Source organism: Chiloscyllium punctatum, chromosome 1, assembly GCF_047496795.1.
Source record: "Chiloscyllium punctatum isolate Juve2018m chromosome 1, sChiPun1.3, whole genome shotgun sequence".
Classification (NCBI taxonomy): Eukaryota; Metazoa; Chordata; class Chondrichthyes; order Orectolobiformes; family Hemiscylliidae; genus Chiloscyllium; species Chiloscyllium punctatum.
In genome coordinates, this window is record NC_092739.1 from 153,869,757 (window position 1) to 153,892,119 (window position 22,363).

General features: G+C 41.8%; 1 protein-coding gene across 1 annotated transcript in view; it reads right to left on the minus strand.

Moving 5' to 3' along the window:
• atrn (attractin) overlaps window positions 1–22,363 on the minus strand; it is a 394,002-nt gene that overhangs the window by 237,918 nt on the left and 133,721 nt on the right. Inside the window, exons 12-16 of the mRNA XM_072577202.1 lie at window positions 20,661–20,881; window positions 19,273–19,394; window positions 12,554–12,692; window positions 5,066–5,247; window positions 38–257 (exon numbers count right to left, since the gene is read on the minus strand). Coding sequence (XP_072433303.1) covers window positions 38–257; window positions 5,066–5,247; window positions 12,554–12,692; window positions 19,273–19,394; window positions 20,661–20,881 — 884 coding nt within the window. The remainder of the gene's footprint in view (window positions 1–37; window positions 258–5,065; window positions 5,248–12,553; window positions 12,693–19,272; window positions 19,395–20,660; window positions 20,882–22,363) is intronic.

Sequence of the window (22,363 nt, forward strand, 5' to 3'; positions counted from 1 at the left end):
AAGTTTGTCATGCCACGTGCCCTGCAAAAACACTCACCTGGTCTTTCACACACACTGCCATTTACTGGGTTGATGCAGGTTGCTGCTCTCAAACTCGCAAAATAAGGTTCTGCCAAATAACCACAGAATCCTGCATCACTTGGCTCTTCCATCATCCATTGCAATGATGTGTTTGTGAAAGGTGACATGTCTTCCCAGCACCAATATGAAACATTAATTTTCCGTAATCCAACCCATGGGGTTATGATAGTTTTGTACTGAAAATTTAACAAATATGTCACTGTTAAAATGATAGTATTTGCTAAACAGGAACAGAAATACAGCATTTATTTCAGAATTTGAAATCTTAAAGTGTCCATCTGGCTTGGCTTTTGTTAAGCTGCAAATTCCACAATTTTATTGATTTGCTTGTGAACAGATTATTTTGTGTAATGTTACACAAAAAACAAAGCATAGAATATTTAGCCCATCTGCCTCAAACCAGGTAGGGCACTGTTATATCACAACCAATCCACATCTTATGATAATTCATTTACTGCTTTTTATTTTTAAGTATCCCTTAATAGACTTTCCAAAGACTACAACAGTACCTATACTGCAAAGCACAGTCGTACATCAGCTATGAAATGCTTATGCAGACACCAAGGTCATGAATGGCTCTCAAAAGTTGCTTATTTCACTCTGCACACACCCAACTTGAGTTTTAATCATTTTGTCTTTCTTCTGCATGATCACAAGTATTATGGCACAAAGGAGGCCATTTGGTCCATCGTGCCAGTTATCCTATAACAAAATCAGTCCTCTGTACCTATTGAAAGAGTCATTTTATAATCGTAAATACCTAACTAGGCTCCCCTCACTATTTTAGACAGAGGATAAAGAAACTAGATTTACATAATTGTACTCATAATTTAACCACTGGCACTGTGTATCATTCTGACAAACTTGCACAACACCCCTTCCAAGGCCAAAATATCTTTCTCTGGTTCTAATACCCATTAGTTCACCAGAGATCTAACTGGAGATCCAAATGTTCCAACTCCCTCAATAGAGTCATAGAGATAAACAGCATGGAAACAGACCCTTTCGTGCAATTCGTCTACACTGATCATGATTTCACAAATTGAACTCGTCCCATTTGCCGGAATTTGGCCGACACCCCTCTAAAGCATTCCTATCCACACACGTCTAAATGGCTTTTAAATGCTCTAATTGTACCTGCCTCCACCACTCCCTCTGGCAGTTAATTCCATAAATACACCCACTGTGTGACAAAATTGCCCCTTAGGTCTCTTTGATATCTTTTCCCTCTCACCTTAAACCTATGCCCTCTAGTTTTGGACTCCCCCACTTTAGGAAAAGACCTTGGTTGTTTACCTTATTTATGCCTTTGATGATTTTATAAACCTCTTTAAAGTCACCCCACAGCCTCCTACGCTCCAGGGAGGAAGTCCCAGCCTATCCAACTTCTCCTTAGAACTCAAAACTTCCAATTCTTGATAACACCTTGGTTTTTACCCTCATTCCACTTTAATCACACCCTTCCCACACCAGGGTGACCAGAATTGTATGCAGTACTCTCTACTGTGGTACCAGCAATGTTTTGTACAGCTACAATATGACATTTCAACTCTTGTTCTCCACTGTACTACCTTCAATTATTCTTGTCGCTTCCTCAAATAATTCAATCAAATTTTTAAGGGTTTACCTACCCTTAACAAAGACATGCTGACTATCCATGGCGACTCCATACCTTTCCAAGTGACAGTTTACCTAATTGCTCAGGAAATAAAGGTCAATATTTCACCAGGATTTGCTTGCTTTCACAACAGTGCACTAAAGCCCTTAGTTTCTCTACTGTTGCTAATTGCTCATATTTTTTACTCAACCTGCTCAGATATGTTATGTCATGTCGAGGAGAGATGGGACTTTGTTTCTGGAACCACTATTTCTTCCCTGCAGTTATCAGACTTATGAACAGACCCCTCATGTTGAGTTGATATTCCTCCGCACGTTCCCCCTCACTATAAAATATATTCTGCATTCTATTACCCTGATGTACTTATGTGAAGTATTATTTGTCTGATTAGCATATGAAACAATACTTTTCACTGTATCTCAGTACATGTGACAATGATAAATAAAATAAAAAAACTCTGTTCCTGTCACTCTGCAATTTAATTTCTCTTCAGAAAATTCTAATTTCCTTTCAAAAGCCACTAATTAATCTGCCTGTACTGTTTGCTGACAATGTGCCACTACTCATAAGTTGATAAGATACAGGAACAGAATTAGCCATTTTGCCCATTGAAACTGATCCTCCATTTGATCATGCTGAATACTCCTATTTACCTGCCTTCTCCCCATAACCAATCAACTCATTACCAATTAAAAATCTATCTGACTCCTCCTCAAAATTACTCACTTTGCCAGCATCCACCGCACTTTGAGGTAGCAAATTCCACAGATTCAAAACTCTTTGGGAGAAGTAGTTTCACCTCAACTCTGTTTTAAATTTGCTACCCCTTATCCCAAGACGATAACCTCTCGCCCGAGAATGCCCCACAAGCGGAAGCATCCGTTCCACATGTGTTATGCACTACTTTTATCATCTTGGATACCTCAATTTGATCTCCCCTCATTCTTCTAAATTCCAGAAAGTATAGGCCTAAACTGTTCAATCTCTCTTCATATGACAAACCCCTCATCTCTGGGATCAATCCAGTGAACTTCCTCTGAACTACCTCTAATGCCATTACATCTTTCAACAAATAAGGGGACCAAAACCATGCACAATATTCCAAGTGCCATCTCACTAAAGCCTTTTGTAGTTGCAGCGATACTGCCTTACCTTCACATTTTATTCCTTTAGCTATAAAAGCCAATATTCCATTCGCTTTCTTTATTATCTGCTGTACCTGCGTGCTAGCTTTCTGTGACTCATCAACGAGAACACCCAGATCCGTCCCGTCTATACCGGAGCATTCTGGAGTCTCTCTCCACTTAAATAATACGTCGCCTTCCAATTCTTCCCACCAAAATGCATGACCTCCCACTTATCCATGTTAAACTCCATCTGTCACATATTGGCCCATTCTTTTAACCTATTTTAACATATGAGGAATGAACCCAGCTAGGTGATAGATTTAGAGGTAGGTGAGTACTTTGGCGATAGTGACCAATAGCAATGGGCAGGGACAGGTGTATATACCACAGGGAAAGAGGTATAATTGGGGGAATGGCAATTATGATGCGATTAGACAAGATTTAAGATGCATAGGATGGAGAAGGAAACGGCAGGGGATGTACACACTTGAAATCTGGAGTTTATTAAAGGAACAGATACTGCAGGTCCTTGATAAGTATTTAATTATCAGGAAGGGAGGTAATTGTCAAGAGAGGGAGCCATGGTTTACTAAAGAAGTTGAAGCTCTTGTCAAGAGAAAGAAGGAGGCTTGTGTGAGGATGAGGCATGAAGGCCGAGAGAGAGCTAAGAAGAGCCAGGAGGGGACATGAGAAGTTGTTGGCGGATAAGATCAAGGAAAACCCTAAGGTCTTTTACAGATATATCAGGAATAAAAGAATGACTAGAGTATGGTTAGGGCCAAAGATAGTCGTGGAAAGTTACGTATGGAAATTGAGGACAAAGGGAAAGCACTTAATGAATACTTTTCATCAGTATTACATTGGAACAGGGCAATGTTAGTGAGAATACAGAGATACAAGCTACAAGATCAGATGGGATTGAGGTTGACAAAGAGGAGGTTCTAGCAATTTTGGAAGATCTGAAAATAGATAAGACCCCTGGGTCGGATGGGATTTTTCCTTGAATTCTCTGGGAAACCAGGAAAGAAGCTGCTGACCCTCTGGCTTTGATCTTTAGGTCATCATTGTCAACAGGGGTAGTGCCAGAAAACTGGAGGATAGCAAATGTTGTTCCCTTGTTTAAGAAGGGGCGTCGGTGCTGCCTGGTAATTATACGCCAGTGAGCCTTACTTCGGTTGTGGGTAAGGTATTGGAAAAGCTTATAAGAGATAGGATTTCTAATCATCTGGAAAGGAATCATTTGATTAGGGTTAAGTCAACACAGTTTTGTGAAGGATAGATCGTGCCTCACTAACCTTATTTAGTTCTGGAGAAGGTGACAAAACAGGTGGATGAAGGTAAAGCAGTTGATGTGGCATATATGGATTTCAGTAAGGTATTTGATAAAGTACCACATGGTAGGCTACTGCACAAAATAAGGATTGAAGGTGATCTAGTGGAAACTGGCTAGCTGAAAGAAGACAGAGGCTGGTGATTGATGGGAAATACTCTTCCTGGAGCTCAGTTACCAGTGGAGAGATCCTTTCCTCAAGGATCTGTTTTGGGGCCAATGCTGTTTGTCATTTTTATAAATGATCTGGAGGTGGGCATAGAAGGATGGGCTAGTGAATTTGCAGATGACACTAAGGTAGGCAGAGTTGTGGATAGTGCCAAAAGATGTTGTGGGTTACAGAGGGACATAGATAAGATGCATAGCTGGGCTGACAAGTGGCAAATGGAGTTTAATGTAGAAAAGTGTGAGGTGGTTCACTTTGGAAGAAAACAACAGGAATGCAGAATATTGGGATAATGGTAAAATTCTTGGCAGTGTAGATAAACAGAGAGATCCCAATCATACTTGGTTTCATTCAAGTATAAGTTTGCTTTAAAACTTCAAGAATTAAATAAATTGATAGTTCACACTTAAGAATCAATAAATACAGGCTTGCTCAGCGTGCTATGTATTGTCTAAATTCACAAAATGAAAATTTTCAGTTGAAAACTTATAATTTTATTTTGGGTCAAATCAGTCTTCAATTCAAGAATTATCAATTAGTTATCGTAAGTTGATCACATGTTTAACTTTTTGTTGAGGGAATTATGCTTGCTGAGTCTGTTGCGAAAAATGTTCTCTAATCCCAAAACACACAATCTATTGGCTTATCATAAAGCAAACACAATTGCTATTTTCTTACAGACACAAATGCTTGATCAGAATTGAGAGATTCAGTTCAACCCAAATAAAACAAATTGAACTCACCAACACGTGCATAATCTGTAACTCCTTAAGAACAAATTCAACTTTTTTCTGTGATGTAAGAGAGGCAAGTGCTGCATTTTGACTCCTGCAGAATAACTTGGCATTATCATAGTTTTCTTTTGCCGTGGTGATTGTCAAACACGAGTTTCCTACCAAGTGCCAGCTCTCTCCACAGATGGTTTCTGTAATGCCCAAATTTGAAAATTAAACACTTCAAAATGAAATGCAATATTGTTTCCATCAACTGTTAGTTGAAAGTCAAAAAACATAATTGCAAGATATAGAATTATAGAAGACAGCACGAGTTGGCCATTCAACTCCTTAAGCCTGCTCTGCTATTCAATACGATCATGGCTGAGTGTCAAGTTCAATACCCTCATCCCGCTTTCACTCCCCCATATCCCTTGACCTCTTTAGCCATAAGAGGTATATCTATCTCCTTCTTGAAAACACAATGCTTTGGCCTCAACCACTTTCTGTGGTACTGAATTCCACAAGTTTACCACGAGGTGAAGAAATTTCTCCTCATCTTTGATGGAGAAGATTTATATAAATTATGACCCTCTGGTTCTGGCCTCCCCCACCATCAGAAGTATTTTTCCTGTATCTGACCTATCTAGCCCTGTTAGAACTTTATACATTTCTATGATATGCAACTCCAGTGAATATAATCCAAAGTAACTCAACCTCTCCTCAGTGCTGCCATTCCAGGAATCAATTTGGTAAAGCTTCACTTCATTTCCTCTACAGCAAGAGCATTCTTCCTTGGAAGAGGACACCAAAACTGCATACAGTCTTGAGGTGTGGTGTCACCAGTGGCTGTGTCGTTGCAGCAAGGCGTCCTTGTTCCTGTACTCAAATCTCCTATGAAAGCCAACATATAGTTTGCCTTCTCTCAGGATGTAGGTTTGCTCGCTGAGCTGGAAGGTTCATTTTCAGACTTTTCATCACCATACTAGGTAACATCGTCAGTGAGCTTCCGAATGACGCACTGGTGGCGTAGCCTGCTTTCTATTTATATGTTTGGGTTTCCTTGGGTTAGTTATGCCCTTGCCTGTGGTGACATCACTGCCTATGGTGGTGTTATTTCCTGTTCTTTTTCTCAGGGTGTGGTAAATGGGATCAAAGTCAATGTGTTTGTTGATAGAGTTTCGATTGGAATGCCACGTTTGTAGGAATTCTCGTGTGTGTCTCTGTTTGACTTGCCCTAGGAGGGATGTGTTGTCCCAGTCAAAGTGGTGTCCTCCCTCATCCTTCTATAAGGATACCAGTGAGAGTGGGTCATGTCGTTTTGTGGCTGGTTGATGTTCATGTATCCTGGTGGCTAGTTTTCTGCCTCTTTGTCCAATGTAGGCTTTGTTATAGTTCTTGAAAGGTATTTTGTAAATGACGTTAGTTTTGCTTGTTGTCTGTATAGGATATTTCAAGTTCATTAGCTGCTGTTTTAGCGTGTTAGTGGATTTGTGAGCTGCCATGATGCCAAGGGGTCTGAACAGTCTGGCAGTCATTTCCGAGATGTCTTGGATGGAAGGAAGGAAACACACTCAATACACAAGAAAGTAAAGCACTAAAAAGACTAAATAAAGATAAAAACATTGTCAGCCGACCTGCACACAAAAGACACTTGACAGTCATCTTAAATCGAAGAGACTACATTGAGAAAGTAAATGCACTACTTGCAGATACCAACACTTATCAACAAGTGGTGATAAACCTGACCCCACAACTAGAGAACTGAATCACAGTCCTACTCAAAACACTTCAGAAATCTGGAGAAATAAAGAAGACCCACTTCCAAAAACTGAAACCAGATGGATTCAATACACCACACTTCTACAGATTAACCAAAATTCACAAACCTGGCGACCCCTCAGACCTACAGTCTCGTTACCTGGACACCAATGTACAGACTGGCCAAGGAGCTACACTAAAGACTAAGTGGGCGGCACGGTGGCACAGTGGTTAGCACTGCTGCCTCACAGCGCCTGAGACCCGGGTTCAATTCCCGCCTCAGGCGACTGACTGTGTGGAGTTTGCACGTTCTCCCAGTGTCTGCGTGGGTTTCCTCCGGGTGCTCCGGTTTCCTCCCACAGTCCAAAGATGTGCAGGTCAGGTGAATTGGCCATGCTAAATTGCCCATAGTGTTAGGTAAGGGGCAAATGTAGATGTAGGGGTATGGGTGGGTTACGCTTCGGCGGGGCGGTGTGGACTTGTTGGGCCGAAGGGCCTGTTTCCACACTGTAAGTAATCTAATCTAATCTAATCTAATCTAAAAAAAGATACTGAGTAGAAGACTCATGCCACTCCATTCACTCCACCCAAAAACTCCTGAAGACCAAATGCACCAAGATAGATGAGGACAAAATAATGGTCTCCTTTGACGTAACAGCCCTGTTCACATCCATCAACATCAACCTGGTCAAGGAAACACTGACTACATTATTAGAAGAACCAAAGACACATATACTAACATCATCAGCAAGGACAGTATCGTCAAGCTAGTGGACCTTACCACCCACTTCACCTTCAACAACAAAACCTACAGACAAACCACTGGAACACCCATGGGTTCTCTGATATCAGGGTTCTTAGAAGATGCAGTAATGCAGAGACTCAAACAAACTGCTCTGCCAACCATCCAACCCAAACTTTGGATCCGCTACGTGGATGACACCTTTGTCCTCACCAAACAAAACAAATTACAGTAAACCTTCAAGACCATCAATAATACCTTTACTGACACACCTTCACTATAAAGAGGAGGAAAACAACAACAAACTGCCATTCCTAGATGTCGCAGTAGAGTGAACAGCCAATAGGGAACTTCAAACCAGCATCTACAGGAAGGCAACGCATACGGACCAAATATTGAACTATAGAAGCAATCATCCCAACAACCACAAACGAAGTTGCATCAGAACATTATTTCAACGAGCCACCACACACTGCAGCACAGAGGAACTAGACAGAGCCAAGGAAAATCACCAACACAGTGTATTTAAAAAGAACAGATAGTCAATGAACACAGGGTAAAAACAATGACTGCAGATGCTGGAAACCAGATTCTGGATTAGTGGTGCTGGAAGAGCACAGCAGTTCAGGCAGCATCCGAGGAGCAGTAAAATCAACGTTTCGGGCAAAAGCTCTTCATCAGGAAGACAGGCAGAGAGCCTGAAGGTGGAGAGATAAATGAGAGGAGGGTGCACTCAATGAACACAGTCTGCCGATTTCTCAGCAACAAACCCTAGCCAATCTCCCCTACATCAAAGACATCTCAGAAATGACTGCCAAACTACTCAGATCTCTTGGCATCATGGTAGCCCCACAAACCCAACATACTAAAACAGAAGACCCTATACAGACAACAAGCAAAACTAACGTCATTTACAAAATACCTTGCAAGAACTGTAACAAAGACTACAGAGAAAACTTGCCACCAGGATACATGAACACCAACTCGCCACAAAACGACATGACCCACTCTCACTAGTATCCTTACATACGGATGAGGAAGGACACTTCGACTGGGATAACACATCCATCCTAAGACAAGTCAAACAGAGACACACACGAGAATTCCTAGAAGCATGACATTCCGACCGAAACTCTGTCAACAAACACATTGATTTTGATTCCATTTATCACCCACAGAGGAAAAGAACAGGAAATGACATCACCATAGGAAATGATGTCACCACAGGAAATGGCATAACCAACCCAAGGAAACCCAAACATAAATAGAAAGCAGGCTATACAACCAGTGCTTCATTCAAAGGTTCACAGAAGATGTTACCTAGTATGGCGACGGAATGTCTGAAAACAAACCAAGCAAACCTACATCCAGAACCTCAACTTAAACTACAAATCTTCTCAAAACTCGCTTGCCCTCTCTCAATTTACAGTCATTCAATTAATAATCTGCCTTCCTATTTTTTTCTACCCAAGTGGATAACCTCACATATATTAGATTAGACTAGATTCCCTACAGTGTGGAAACAGGCCCTTCGGCCCAACAAGTCCACACCGACCCACCGAAAGTAACCCAACCAGACCCATTTCCCTCTGATTAATGAACCTAACGCTACGGGACAATTTAGCATGGCCAACTCACATGACCTGCACTTCTTTGGACTGTGGGAGGAAACCAAAGCACCCGGAGGTAACCCACGCAGACACGGGGAGAATGTGCAAACTCCACACAGATAGTCACCAGAGGCTGGAATCGAACCAGAGACCCTGGTATTGTGAGGCCACCGTGCCACCCTTAATATTCACATATTATATTCACATTATACTATATCTGCCACACATTTGCCCAGACACTCATCATGCCCAAATCACACTGAAGCATCTCTGCACCCTCCTCACAGTTTACCATTCCACCCAGTTAAGTGTCATCTTCAAATTTTGACATAATACGCTTAGTTCTTTAATTTAAATAACTGATGCATATTGTCAATAGCTGGGTTCCTAGTACCAATCGCTGCTGTTGCCCACTTATGACTGCCTGCCATTCAGAGAAAGACCTCTTTATTGCTCTTCAATATGTCCCATCTGCTCACCAATTTTCTTTCCATCTCAATGTACTACCCCCACCTTGTAGGTCTGGCCTCACCAATGCAGTGTAGTTGCAGCAAGGCATCCTTGCCCCTGTACTCAAATCGCCTCAGTATGAAAGCTAACTTTCATTTTACACATAAATTGTTTCTGTGGAGCTTTGTCAAAAGCCTTCTGAAAGTCCAAGTTAATCACATTTACTGGCTCCCCCAGTCAGATCACCTAACTACATCCTTAATGAGTTCCAGTAGGTTTGTCAAGCATGATTTCCTTTCCTAAGTACATGCTGACTGTGTCTGATTCTACAAGTAACAACGGACTGCAACATTGTCCCACTACCAATGTCAGACTCATAAAACTTATAATTACCTGTTTTCTCTGTCCACCTCTTTTTCAACAGTGGGGTTAACATTAGCTATACTTTAATCTACAGAACTATTCCAGAGTCTAATGAATCTTGGAAGATGACTACCCATGCATCCACTATTTCAAGGACCACTCAGAGTCATAGAGCAGATATCCTAACCTACTCTAGTCCCATTTGTCAGCACTTGGCCCATATGCCTCTAAACCCTTCCTATTCATATACCCATCCAAATGCTTTTTAAATGTTGCAATTGTACTAGCCTCCACCACTTCCTCTGGCAGCTCATTCCATACACATACCATCCTCTGCATGAAAAAGTTGCCTTTTAGGTCCCTTTTATATCTTTCTCTTTTCACCCTAAACCTATGCCCTCTAGTTCTGGACTCTCGCACCCCATGGAAAAAAACTTCGCCTATTTATCCTATCCATGCCACTCAGTGGCAGAAGTTCAGAGAAGCCACTCAGATGATCACTGGATCAAAGGGATTGTCTTCCACGCAGAGGCCACACAGGTTGGGAGCAATATATCCTGCAGTAATGTGTTATGAAGACAACCAGGAAGCAGGCTATCTTGGATCTGGTAATGGATAATGACGCAGGTTTAACAGATGACTTCCAAATAAAATTTCCCTTGTGAAGAATAATCATAACATGATAGAATTTAATATTCAATTTAAGTGCTATTTCTGTCAGAAGGAAAATTCTGAGAGAGGAATAAACCAACCATCATTACTGAAGGAAGTTAAGGAGAATGCAAAGTCAGAAGGTCATACAACATGGAAACTGATCCTTCAGTCCAATTCTTCCACGCCAACCAGATATCCTAAACTAATCTAGTCACATTTAGAGTATTTGGCCCATATCCACTAAACCCTTCCTATTCATATACCAATGCCGATGCCTTTTAAATGCTGTAATTATACCATCACTTCCTCTGGCAGGTCATTCCATACACGCACCACCCTCACTGTGAAAAAAACTGCCCCTCAGAACCCTTTTAAATCTTTCCCCTCACATCTTAAACCTATGCCCTCTAATTCTGGACTCCCCTACCCTGGGAAAAAGACCTGACTATTCACTCTATCCATGGTCCTCATGATTTTTAAAAACTTTTTAAGGTCACTGCTCAACCTCTGATGCTCCAAGGAAAAAGCCCCAACCAATTCAGCCTCTCCTTTAGCTCAAACCCTCTAACCCTGGCAACATCTTTGTAAGACTTTTCTGCAACCTTTCAAGTTTAACATCATTCCTATAGCAGGGAGACCAGAATATGGACACATCTCCAAAACAATTTCTCTTTGCTAGTGAGATCACATCTGAGGCACTGGGAACAGTTCTGATCCGCCTATTCAAGAAAATACATTATTTTAGTGGAGGAAGTTCAGAGAAGCCACAGATGATCACTGGATCAGAAGGACTGTCTTGTGTGCACAGGCTAACATGTTGGAAGCAGTATGTTGCAAAGTAATGCATAATGGAGACAACCAGGAAGCAGGTTATCTTGCATCTGGTAATTTTCCTTGTCATTAGACTGGGACTAGGCCTGAGAACAATGTAAATACTACATTAATCCAATTCAGTGATACAACGTTCATGAATTATAAAACATTCCACACAGATTACACCACAAACAGTATGATAGAAGGCAATTAAGTGGGTAAGTGAAGATCTCGACCCACGGGAGGGGTCTCTCAGTTTCGTGACTGGTCAAAAGAACACTAGCAATTTGCTCTGGTTCTGCAAGGTTTCACACTTTATTGTCACGGCCGGGCACAGATTGTCCAGCAACACAGACGTTAAACACTTCTGAATTCCTAGGATAAGGCTGCGCACCTGGCTTAAGACAAAGCCATTTTCATACCTTTTTTGAAAAGTTGTACATACATGGTTACAGAGCAAATTCAGACAATTACCAAGCTTAATAAAATGACATTATTGACAGCCACTTAAGCCCAATGATATTTCCTGGGAGTCAATTTTGCTTTACAAAAACAAGCTTTTTTTTATCTTTTTTTTCGCACCTGCAAAGGCAAGGTCAGTTAGGCTGGCTAGTAATGCCTTATCCAGTCTAGTTATGGTCTGCTAATCTTTGATTCAGTACTCAGGAATGCAGCTTCTAGCAGGGTTAAAAAGCACTTTTAAGCAGTGTTGTCAATTTGCAGCCGAGAAGCCATTTTGTCATGTTACTTGCATTAGGAAGCCAGTTTGTTGTTAGTAACAGCATGTATTAAATGGTTGCTCCTGACAATAGCCTGTATTCAGATTTTAGATGCTCATAAGGAGTTTGAATGATGGAGCTGCTCACATCAAAGAATTAAGCAGTCAGAAGGACCATCAAGTGGAATACTGAGAATGGACAGCCATTCTCAGTAAACTTACTTGCTATCCTCCCCACAAAATTGTCTGCTCGCACTTCTTCTTTGTTCAACAACTCATTCACGCTCCTGGGGAACAACACTTGCTACATCAAGACTGGGGGTTGAGCAAAGCTATCAGATTCACTGAACAGATTAGAGCATTGCAAGATATTGCAAAAGTAACAGAAAGACATAAATTAAACATACCAGGCAATGGAATGCATTCCTGATTCCTGGCTTCCCACTGACAGTTCTGGTCCATAGCACAGCTTTTACAACTAGTCAGCTTATTACAAACATACTCTGGTTTATCTTTTGGACAAGCTTCATAATCCCAGATTAATACCTGTAAGAAAATTGAAATTTTTTTATATTTTGCATTTCATGACGTTGTTTTAACATAATATAAACAAAGATGTAAAATCAGAACACTTAAGAATATGAACCTTCATCTGTTGTTAGGACTGCAAATGCTGGAGATCAGAATAGAGAGTGTGGTGCTGGAAAAGCACAGCATCCGAGGAGAATCAACGTTTCTGGCATAAACCCTTCATCAGAAAATGAGGCTTGTGGGCTGTGGGGCTAAGAGATAAATGGGAGGGCAAGTGGGGTTGCAGGGAAGGTAGCTGAGTGTGGAATAGGTAGATGAAGGTGGGGGAGAAGGTGATAAGTCAGAGAGGCGGGTGGAGCAGAAAGACGGGAAAAGACAATGGACAGGTCAAGAGGGCGGTGCTGAGTTGGAGGCTTGGGACTAGAGTATGCTGTTGCATTGTTTTGGAGCTTTGGAAAAATAAAGTCAAAACAACAGCAGTTTTAAAAGGGAGACGCACAGACAAAGGAAGCACATGGTGAGGTCAGTGCAGGAAAGAGAGAGAGAAAAAGAAAGTGACACCAGAGTGAACCTGCACAGTATTGCCTTTACCGTTTGAATTCATGTATCACTGGACATCGGAGTGCGTTTAGGAAAATTAACAAAGTGAAATTCACAACCGATCTTGGAGGAACTGTTTGGGCAAAGTTCACAGCACAGAATCAGATAAGTTATTAATTGTTTTAAGTGGCCTACAGAAAGTCTGCAGTCGTGAGTACAATGGGTTCTTTCTTGATTATGTGTTTTTGGAGATATGTCTCTTGATTAAACCTAAAATGTAAGCCGTAGCTATTAATCTAACCTGGGGCAGTGTTTTGGAGAAGAATAAGACTATGATATTTTCTGGATCTGTAGATTGTGAAGGAGCAAAAATGGCCTTGAGTAGAGTCATATGTGCTTCTTGTCAGATGTGGGAGTTTAAAGAGAGTTTAAGGGTTACTGTGGATTATATCTGCAATAAATGCTGTCGATTGCGAATCTTATCAGATCGAATGGATCGGTTGGAGAGACAATTAGAAGCAATGAGGAATATGCAAAAGCAAGAGTATGTGACAGATGTCAGTTATCTGTTGGAGGGGGTCTCAGATACACTCACATAGATGGGTTAACTCTAGGAAAGGAAGGAGAGGTAGGGAGCTAGTGCAGGTACGTTCTGTGGCTTCACCCATTTCAAACAAGTGCGTTGTTTCGAAAAATGTAGGGGTTGATGGATTCTCAGGGGAGCATCGCACGAACAGCCAAGTTTCTGGTATTGACACTGCCTCATTACCTGGAATGCAATTGTTATCCACTTCTTGGAAGAATTGTTTCTTAAGATAAAGTTAAATGATTGTAGGATTAATGATTTTACTGACTGAATAAACAGATCAAGTTTGCAAGCAAAAAGCAAAATGTGCACAATCTGATCCATAAACAAATTGGTTCAATATACATAAATGAATGACTTTGCATTTTTCATCCCTTTTCTTGTTTTTATAGAGTTAGAGGTTACCAGCAAAGTTATATATCCTCCACCAGCAGGCGAACTCTAAATCTTGGTTTTCCAAGGTCTTGAGGCCCCGATTTCAGACATCAGTATTTAATTTGGGCAGACATTTGAATGGTGTCAAAGGAATGCTGCATTTTGAGGGCTATCATTCTTTAGTTAAAACATTGCAGCAAGATTATAACTGCTGCTTTCTTTTACCGTCTTTCTTTTACTCATGTTATCATTTTACTCCTTTATCGCTCAGCCCTAACTGCGCTTGAGAAAGTGATAGTAAGCTGCTTCCTTGAACTGCTGCAGTCCTTCTAGACATGCATGCTTTCTGTACAATTAGGAAGTGAGTTCCAGAATTTGGACCCAATGACACTGAAAGAACAGTAACATATTCCAAAGTCAGGCTCATGAATAGTTTGGATGGGAACTTGCAGGTGGTGATATTCTTATATATCTGCTGCCTTTGTCCTTCACAATGATCATTGAAAGACATAGTCTGAAGAGCTTTAGAGAAACTCTGCCATGTATCTTGTAGAAAGTGCGTACTGCTGTGACTGAGTGTTGTGGGTGAAGGGAATAAATATTGTAGGTGTGGCATCCTTTGTCCTGGATGGTGGCAGGTGTTTTGAGCATTGTTGGAGCTGTACCCATCCAGCTAAGTGCAGAATATTCTGTCACCTTGAATGTTCTTTTTCTTTATTCATTTCTGGGGTATAGGTGTCGCTGGCTGGTCAGCATTCATTGCCAATCCCCAATTGCCCTTGAGAAGGTGGTTGGGAGTTGCATTCTTGAACCACTGTAGTCCTCCTGCCCTGGGTTGCTCCACAATGCTATTACAAAGGGAATAGTAGGATTTTGAGAGTGAAGGAATAGCAAACACTTACAAGTCAGGATGGTGTGTAGCTTGGAGGGGGGACTTGAAGGTAATGGCATACTAAGGTATCTGCTGCTCTTTCCCTTCCAGATAGAAGTGATCGTGGGTTTGAAAGGTGTTTCTGAGGATCTTGGCTGAACTTCTGTAGTTCATCTTGTATATAGTACACATTGCTGCTGCTGCACGCTTGTGGATGTAGGGCCAATCAAGTGGCCTGCTTTGTCCTGTCAAACTTCGTGAATGTTGTTGGAACTGAACTCAAGCAAGTGGGGAGTATTCCATCACACTCCTGAGTTGTACCTTTGTGGACAGACTTTGGGGAGTCAGTTTTCCTTGACTCTGACCTGCTCTTGTCGCCATTGTGTTTAGGTGGCGAGTCCAGTTGAGTTTCTAGTCAGTGGTTACCCCCCCGCCAAGGATATTGATAGTGAGGGATTCAGTGATTTAACATCATTGCATATCAAGGGGCAGTGGTCATTGCCTGGCATTTGACAGACTCAAATGTTACCTGCCACTTGTCAATCCTACCCAAGATATTGTTCAGATCTTGGTGCTTTTGAACATGGACTGCTTCAGAGTCCGAGGAGTTGTGAATATAATTGAACATTGCACAATCATCAGCAAGCATCCCCATTTCTGATCTTGATGGAGGGAAGGTCAAGCAGCTGAAGATGGTTGGGCCCATGTCACTATCCTGAGATGTCCAGCAGCTGAGATGACTGAACTCCAACAACCATGACCTTCTTCCTATCAGCCAGATATGACTCCAACCACCACTGAATTTAGCACCTGACATCCATTGATTCCAGTTTTGCTAGGGCTCCTTGTTGCCACATTCAGTCAAATCCAGCCTTGATGTCACGCTCACCTCACCTCGGAAATTCAGCTCTTTTGTCCATGTTTGAATCAAGACTGTAATGCAGTAAGGGAAGAGTGACTCTAGTGGAATCCAAACTGGGCCTCACTGAGCAGCTGATGCTTCATAGCACTATCAATGACACCTTCTATCACTTTACTCATGGTTGAGAGTAGACTGATGCAGCATTAATTGGCTGGGTTGAACTTGTCCTGATTCTTATGTGTGGGACATACCTGGGCAAGTTTCCACATTGTAGGGAAGATGTCAGTGCTGTACCTGGCAAGTTCTGTAGCACAGGTCTTCAGTACTATTACCAGAATGTTGTTAGGCCCCATAGCCCTTGCAATATCCAGAACTTCCAAGCGTTTCTTGACATTCACAATGAATGGATTGAATTGGTAATCCAATGGTATCTGGTCACGCTGGGGACCACGGGAGGAGGGTTAGATGCATCATACACTTGACACTCCGGCTGAAGATTACCACAAATGCTTCAGCAGTACGTTTTGCGCTACTTGGCATGCAAGTAGTCCTTTTTGGTAGCTTTACCAGGTCAATTTCAGGCAAGACTGACACCATTCCTGGCATGCCCTCCTGTACTCTCCGTGAGCCAGGATTGATTTGCTAGCTTGATGGTAATGGTTGAGTGGGAGTAATACCCATTAATGAGGAAGTAGATTGCATTTGAACACAATTCTGTACTGTTGATGGCCCCAGCACCTCATGGATACCCAGTCTAGAGCTGCCAGATCTGTTCAAAGTCAGTCTTATTTAGTACTGTGATGGAATAACCTCCATTGGGTTGTGTGGTACTAAGTGTGAAGGCAGGACTTCATTTGCACAAGGACTGTGCGGCAGTCACTCATCGATATTGTCATGGACAGATACATCTACAGCAGGCTAACTGGTGAAGATGAGGTCATGTATGTTTTTCACTCTGGTGGTTCCCTCACAACTTGCTGCAGATCCAGTCTAGCAGTTACATTCTTTTGTACCTGACCAGCTCAATCAGTAGTACTGTTGCTGAAAAACTCCATTGAGGTCCCCCCAAATGACCCAAAGTACATTTTGTGTAGTAACCTGCAGGTTTGCTTGCCCTTGGTTAAATTGAAACCATGAGATTTCATGAAGTCCAGAGTCAATGTTGAGGACTCGCAGGGCAACTCCCTCCCAACTGTATACCACTGCGTCACCATTTCTGCTAGGTCTGTCCTGCCGGTTAGGCAAGACATATCCAGGGATGGCAATGTCTGAGACATTGTCTGCAAGGTATCATTCCATGAATAAGGCGAAGTCAGACTGTTGCTTGACTCGTCTCAGACAGCTCTCCCAATTTTGGCACTAGCCCCCCATTTGTTAATGAGGAAGGGTCTGCATGGTCAACAGGGCTATTTCTGCTATTATCTTTTCCAGTGCCTAGGTCAATGCAATCTGATCCATTTGATTTCATTTCTTTGAGACTTAGCCACATTGCTGTGGATCTGGAGTAACATGTAGGCCAGACCAGAGGAAAGGATGGCAGGTACTGAACCATCGAACATTACAGCACTGCACAAGCCCTTTGGCCTTGACGTTGCGCCGACCTGTGAAACCAATCTGAAGCCCCTCTATCCAACCAGATAGATTTTTCCGACAATGGTTTTCATGGTCATTGTTAGATTCTTAAATCCAGTTTTCGTTTATTAAGTTCAAATTCCACCACTGCAGGATTCGAACCTAGGTCCACAGAACATTAGCTGAGTTTCTGGATTAATGGTCTAGCAACACATCACTGGGCCATCTTGCTCTTCACAGATCGTGACTGGTTCTGAGGAGTCAGGAGGTGAGTGAATTATTTGCTGCAGCAATTCTAGCCACTGATCTTCTCTTGTAGTCATGCTATTTATATGACTAGCTCAATATAGCCTTTGGGCAATGAAAACTCCCAGGATGAACATGGGAGATTCAGCGATGGCATTGCTACTGAATGTCAAGGGATGATGGTACTTCTGTGGCCTGCCACTTCTCAGACTAAATCTGAACGCTGTCCAGGTCTTAACGTATTTGAAGACAGACCATTTTAGCATCTGAGATGCTGCAAAAGGCAAAATATTATGCAGTCAGTTAGCATCCCCATTTCTGACCTGATGAGGGAAGATCATTGATAATGCAGCTGAAGATGGTTGAGCCATGGACACTACCCTTTGGAATTCTTGCAAAGCTGTTCAGGAGCAGAGATAACTGACTTCCAAATATTACAAACATCTCCCTTTATGCAGATTTGACTCCAACCAGCAGAGAGACTTCCCCCACCTATCACTGACTTCAGTTTTGCTTCAGCTCCTTAATGCCACACTCAGTCAAATGTGGCCTTGTCACAAAGGGCAAATCAGTCTAATGTCACCTCTGGAGATAGCTCTTTGGTCCATTGCTAGCTTCCAAGGCTTTCAGAAGGTTAGGAGGCGAGCTATCAAGGTAAAACCCAAGTGAGCATCAGTGAGGTTATGGCTAGCAACTGCTGCTTGATGTACTGTTAATGACCCCTTTGGCTGTTTTATTGACGATTGAGAGCAGATGAATTGGCAGAGTTTGTGTGTATAGGACATAACTGGGCAGTTTTCACATTTTTGGGGAGATGTTAGAGTTGTAGTTGTACTGGAACTGCTTGGCTAGAGTCATGGCCAGATCTGGAGCACGTCTTCAGTATCATTAGAATAAAAATAACTTCACTGTCGTACCACTGGACCACTGGGCTGCTCTCTGATTACAGAGAGACAACTGGCCGTGGTTTAACAGGAGGCTCACCACACCTCAGGCAAGAGGGAGACATTCAGAAGGACACTACTTCATGGTAATCTCAGCCAGTGCAGGAATTGAACCTGCACTGATGACATCACTCTGCATGTCAAACAAGCCATCCAGCTAACCGAGTAAAATGATCCCCTATTGTTATTTTTACTACTAGAATATTGTCAGGGCTAAAGTCCCTTGCAATATCCAGCTGTTTCTTGATATCACATGGAGTGTTTTAGTTGGTAATGTGAAAATTAGGGATCTCAAGCCATCATCTGAATTTAAGGGTTTCCTCTGCCATCCTGATGTAAAGGCACGACAGCTACTCAAAGAATTCTGAATTGCTATGTAAATGCATATCATCTTTATTTTCTCATTAATACTTTTTATACCAGGATGAGGAGCAGTATAGCCAGTGTATCTACATGTTCATTATGTTCCAAACTAAAGTAGATACGACCATACATCATCACTTTCAGTGCAACAAAACTAGTTTATAGTACATGATTATCCTTCCAGAAGAGCAATTAATTAATTATCCCCACTCAAAAGATTTGGTCGGCATACTCACAGTGGCTTCTGTGCAGTTACTGTTCTTTGACAAACACTTATCATGACACCATTGACAGCCATTTGTGTTCACTGTACAGCTGTAGCAATCAGTATACTGATCACATTTTTCATTATCTGCATCTGTAGGACAGTGGTGTGGAATAAAAGAGTTTTAATTAGAAATACAAGGTATTATGTACTGATATTTTATCCTACACTCTGCAACTATTTAAATGAAGATAATTTCATCCAACTAAACACACTCTGTTGCTCTACCACCAGCAGGGCCTGGTGATTGTTTTACTGCTACATCTCCAGGGAATTTCCAAACTGAACTTGATCCAAAATAGTACTGCAAACATCAAAAGATTTCCATATAAATTGGTTTTTGTAGTACAACCCATTTACTACATATTCTTAAATGACAAATTGTGGTAAGTGCATTACATAAACTGTGTGCAAATCAATCCTGTCATGAAGAAAACACCAGCTTAAAATGATGCAAGCCCCATTTCCCCTAAACTGTTCTAATGAAGTATTTTGTGTTGTTGCCACAATAATTAGTGTTGCAGCATACATATCATTTTGCTGTTGATCAATCAGTGCTAGAGATCACCATGGACATGATCAAGCCATTGACTTCAGCATTGTGCAACACTTCACTCTTCGCAAACAGAAGTTACAGCTATTCCATCATATTCTACATCAACTGATTCAAACATGAAACAAAGACTCGACATTGAATTGAGTACAGGAAAAATAAAGTAGTTTGCCAACAAAGGCAACAGATCCCAAACATGCCCTTACTGATCTGAATGAAGAAATGCAGGAGATGTGCCAGTAAAAGCTACCACACCAGGGCTCATAACTAATCGACTGCCCTCCCCAATTGTTTTGATGCATATTACCAGGATTACTGGGTTGGAGCACGCGGGGAACGAGGTAGGGAAACACTACAAAAAAGAAAAGCAGTGAAACACATTTCAGGGCAACACAGTTCCTCAAAATACACAAATAACTGAAGTGTTGCTATCTTAAACCCCAATATCCTCAGAACAAAGAACCCAGTGCACCAGAAAAACCATTTAGAATTTCATACCTTCACAAATCCAAGTTGTCAGCAATGCACTCAAAATAAATCACTTCAGTGACTGAGGCACACTAAAGAAACAATGGAATTGAAATAACCTAGCCAGCTCTCATGCTTATTCTAGTTATCCTTTTAGAAAAGTAATAACTGTGGTTTGTGGAAGCATTAAGAGTTTGGTTTTGTAATAGAAAATCAATGGCAAGTCAAAGAGGCATTTTAAAATCAAAGCAGAAAAGCACAAAAAATGTTAAATATTCAGAAACATTAAAGTAAAACTTAGAATGCCAAAACCAGAAATATTAATAATATAAACGTACATGTCTTGTTGGGGCACATATCAAGAACCTGATGAGCCTCTTCTGCAGATGCCATTTCCCAGGGTATACATCGCAGCATGTTGGTATTCCACACACAACGGACTCCTGGGGCTGCCCCAAGACATGCCGCTTCATCAGAAAAAGCCCAACAATTGCTTGGTGTGAACATCAAAACATCACTGAGCAGAAGACTGTTGAACCCACCAAAAATGTACATTGTGCTGAAAACGAGAAAAAACACAAATCAACCTTATACTTGCCCAGAATCTGACTCAACAATCTTTCTTAAGAACTTGAAGCAAAATGTAAAATCTCTCATAAGAAATTGTCATGCTTGGTCTACTCCATCCAGACATATTGCTCAAAAATGGCTTCCCTAACACTTTTTTATATCCTATTTTGTGGAAACATAACTTAATCTTTCTCTTCCAGAGATGCTATCCACCCCCGAAAGGTTGTCAGCACATGTTCATATTTATTGCAGATTCATAACCATGTAGCTTTGAAGTTAAACATACAGAGACAATATACTAGCTTCTATGAACATGCATGGCACAGATAATCTGACCACTATGATTGAACATTTAACAGACTTGCCTCAACCAGTGAATTGAGGAGAAAGTGAGGACTGCAGATGCTGGAGATCAGAGCTGAAAATATGTTGCTGGAAAAGCGCAGCAGGTCAGGCAGCGTCCAAGGAACAGGAGAATCGACGTTTCGGGCATCAGCCCTTCTTCAGGGCCCGAAACGTCGATTCTCCTGTTCCTTGGATGCTGCCTGACCTGCTGCGCTTTTCAAGCAACACATTTTCAGCTCATCCAGTGAATTGCTATGGTCAAACTGCAGAACTGCAAATAGTACTTAAAAACTTCTTGGGGGATGTGACGAGAAGGTTGATGAAGGTTGAGCAGTGGATGTGGTGCATACGATTTCAGCAAGGCATTTGATAATGTTCCCCATGGTAGGCTCATTCATCAAGTCAGGAAGTGTGGGATACAGGGAGATTTGGCAATTTGGATTCAGAATTGGTTGGCTGACAGAAGGCAGAGAGTGGTTGTAGTTGGAAAGTATTCTGCCTGAAGGTCATTGGTGAGGACTGTGTTCTTGGGCCTCTGCTCTTTGTAATTTTTATAAATGGCTTGGATGAGGAGGTTGAGGGGCGAGTTAGTAAATCTGCCGATGACACAAAGGTTGTAGGTGTCGTCGATAGTACAGAGGGCTATTGCAAGCTGCAGCACAACATAGACAGGATGCAGAGCTGGGCTGAGAAATGGCAGATGGAGTTCAACCTGGATAAATGCAGTGATGCATTTTGGAAGGTCAAACTCGAAAGCTGAATATAGGATTAAAGACAGGTTTCTTGGCAGTGTGGAGGAACAGAGGGATCTTGGTGTTCAATGCATAGATCCCTCAAAGTTGCCACCCAAGTGGAGAGGGTTGTCAAGAAAGCATATGGTGTTTTGACTTTCATTAACAGATGGATCGGGTTTAAAAAGCCACAAGATTTTGCTGCAGCCCTACAAGTCCCTGGTGAGACCACACTTGGAATATTGTGTCCAGTTCTGGTCACCCAATTGTAGGAAAGATACAGAGGCTTTGGAGAGGGTGCAAAGAAGGTTTACCAGGATGCTGACTGGACTGGAGGACTTGTCTCACGAAGAAAGGATGACTAAGCTCAGACTGTGCTCGCTGGAGAGGAGGAG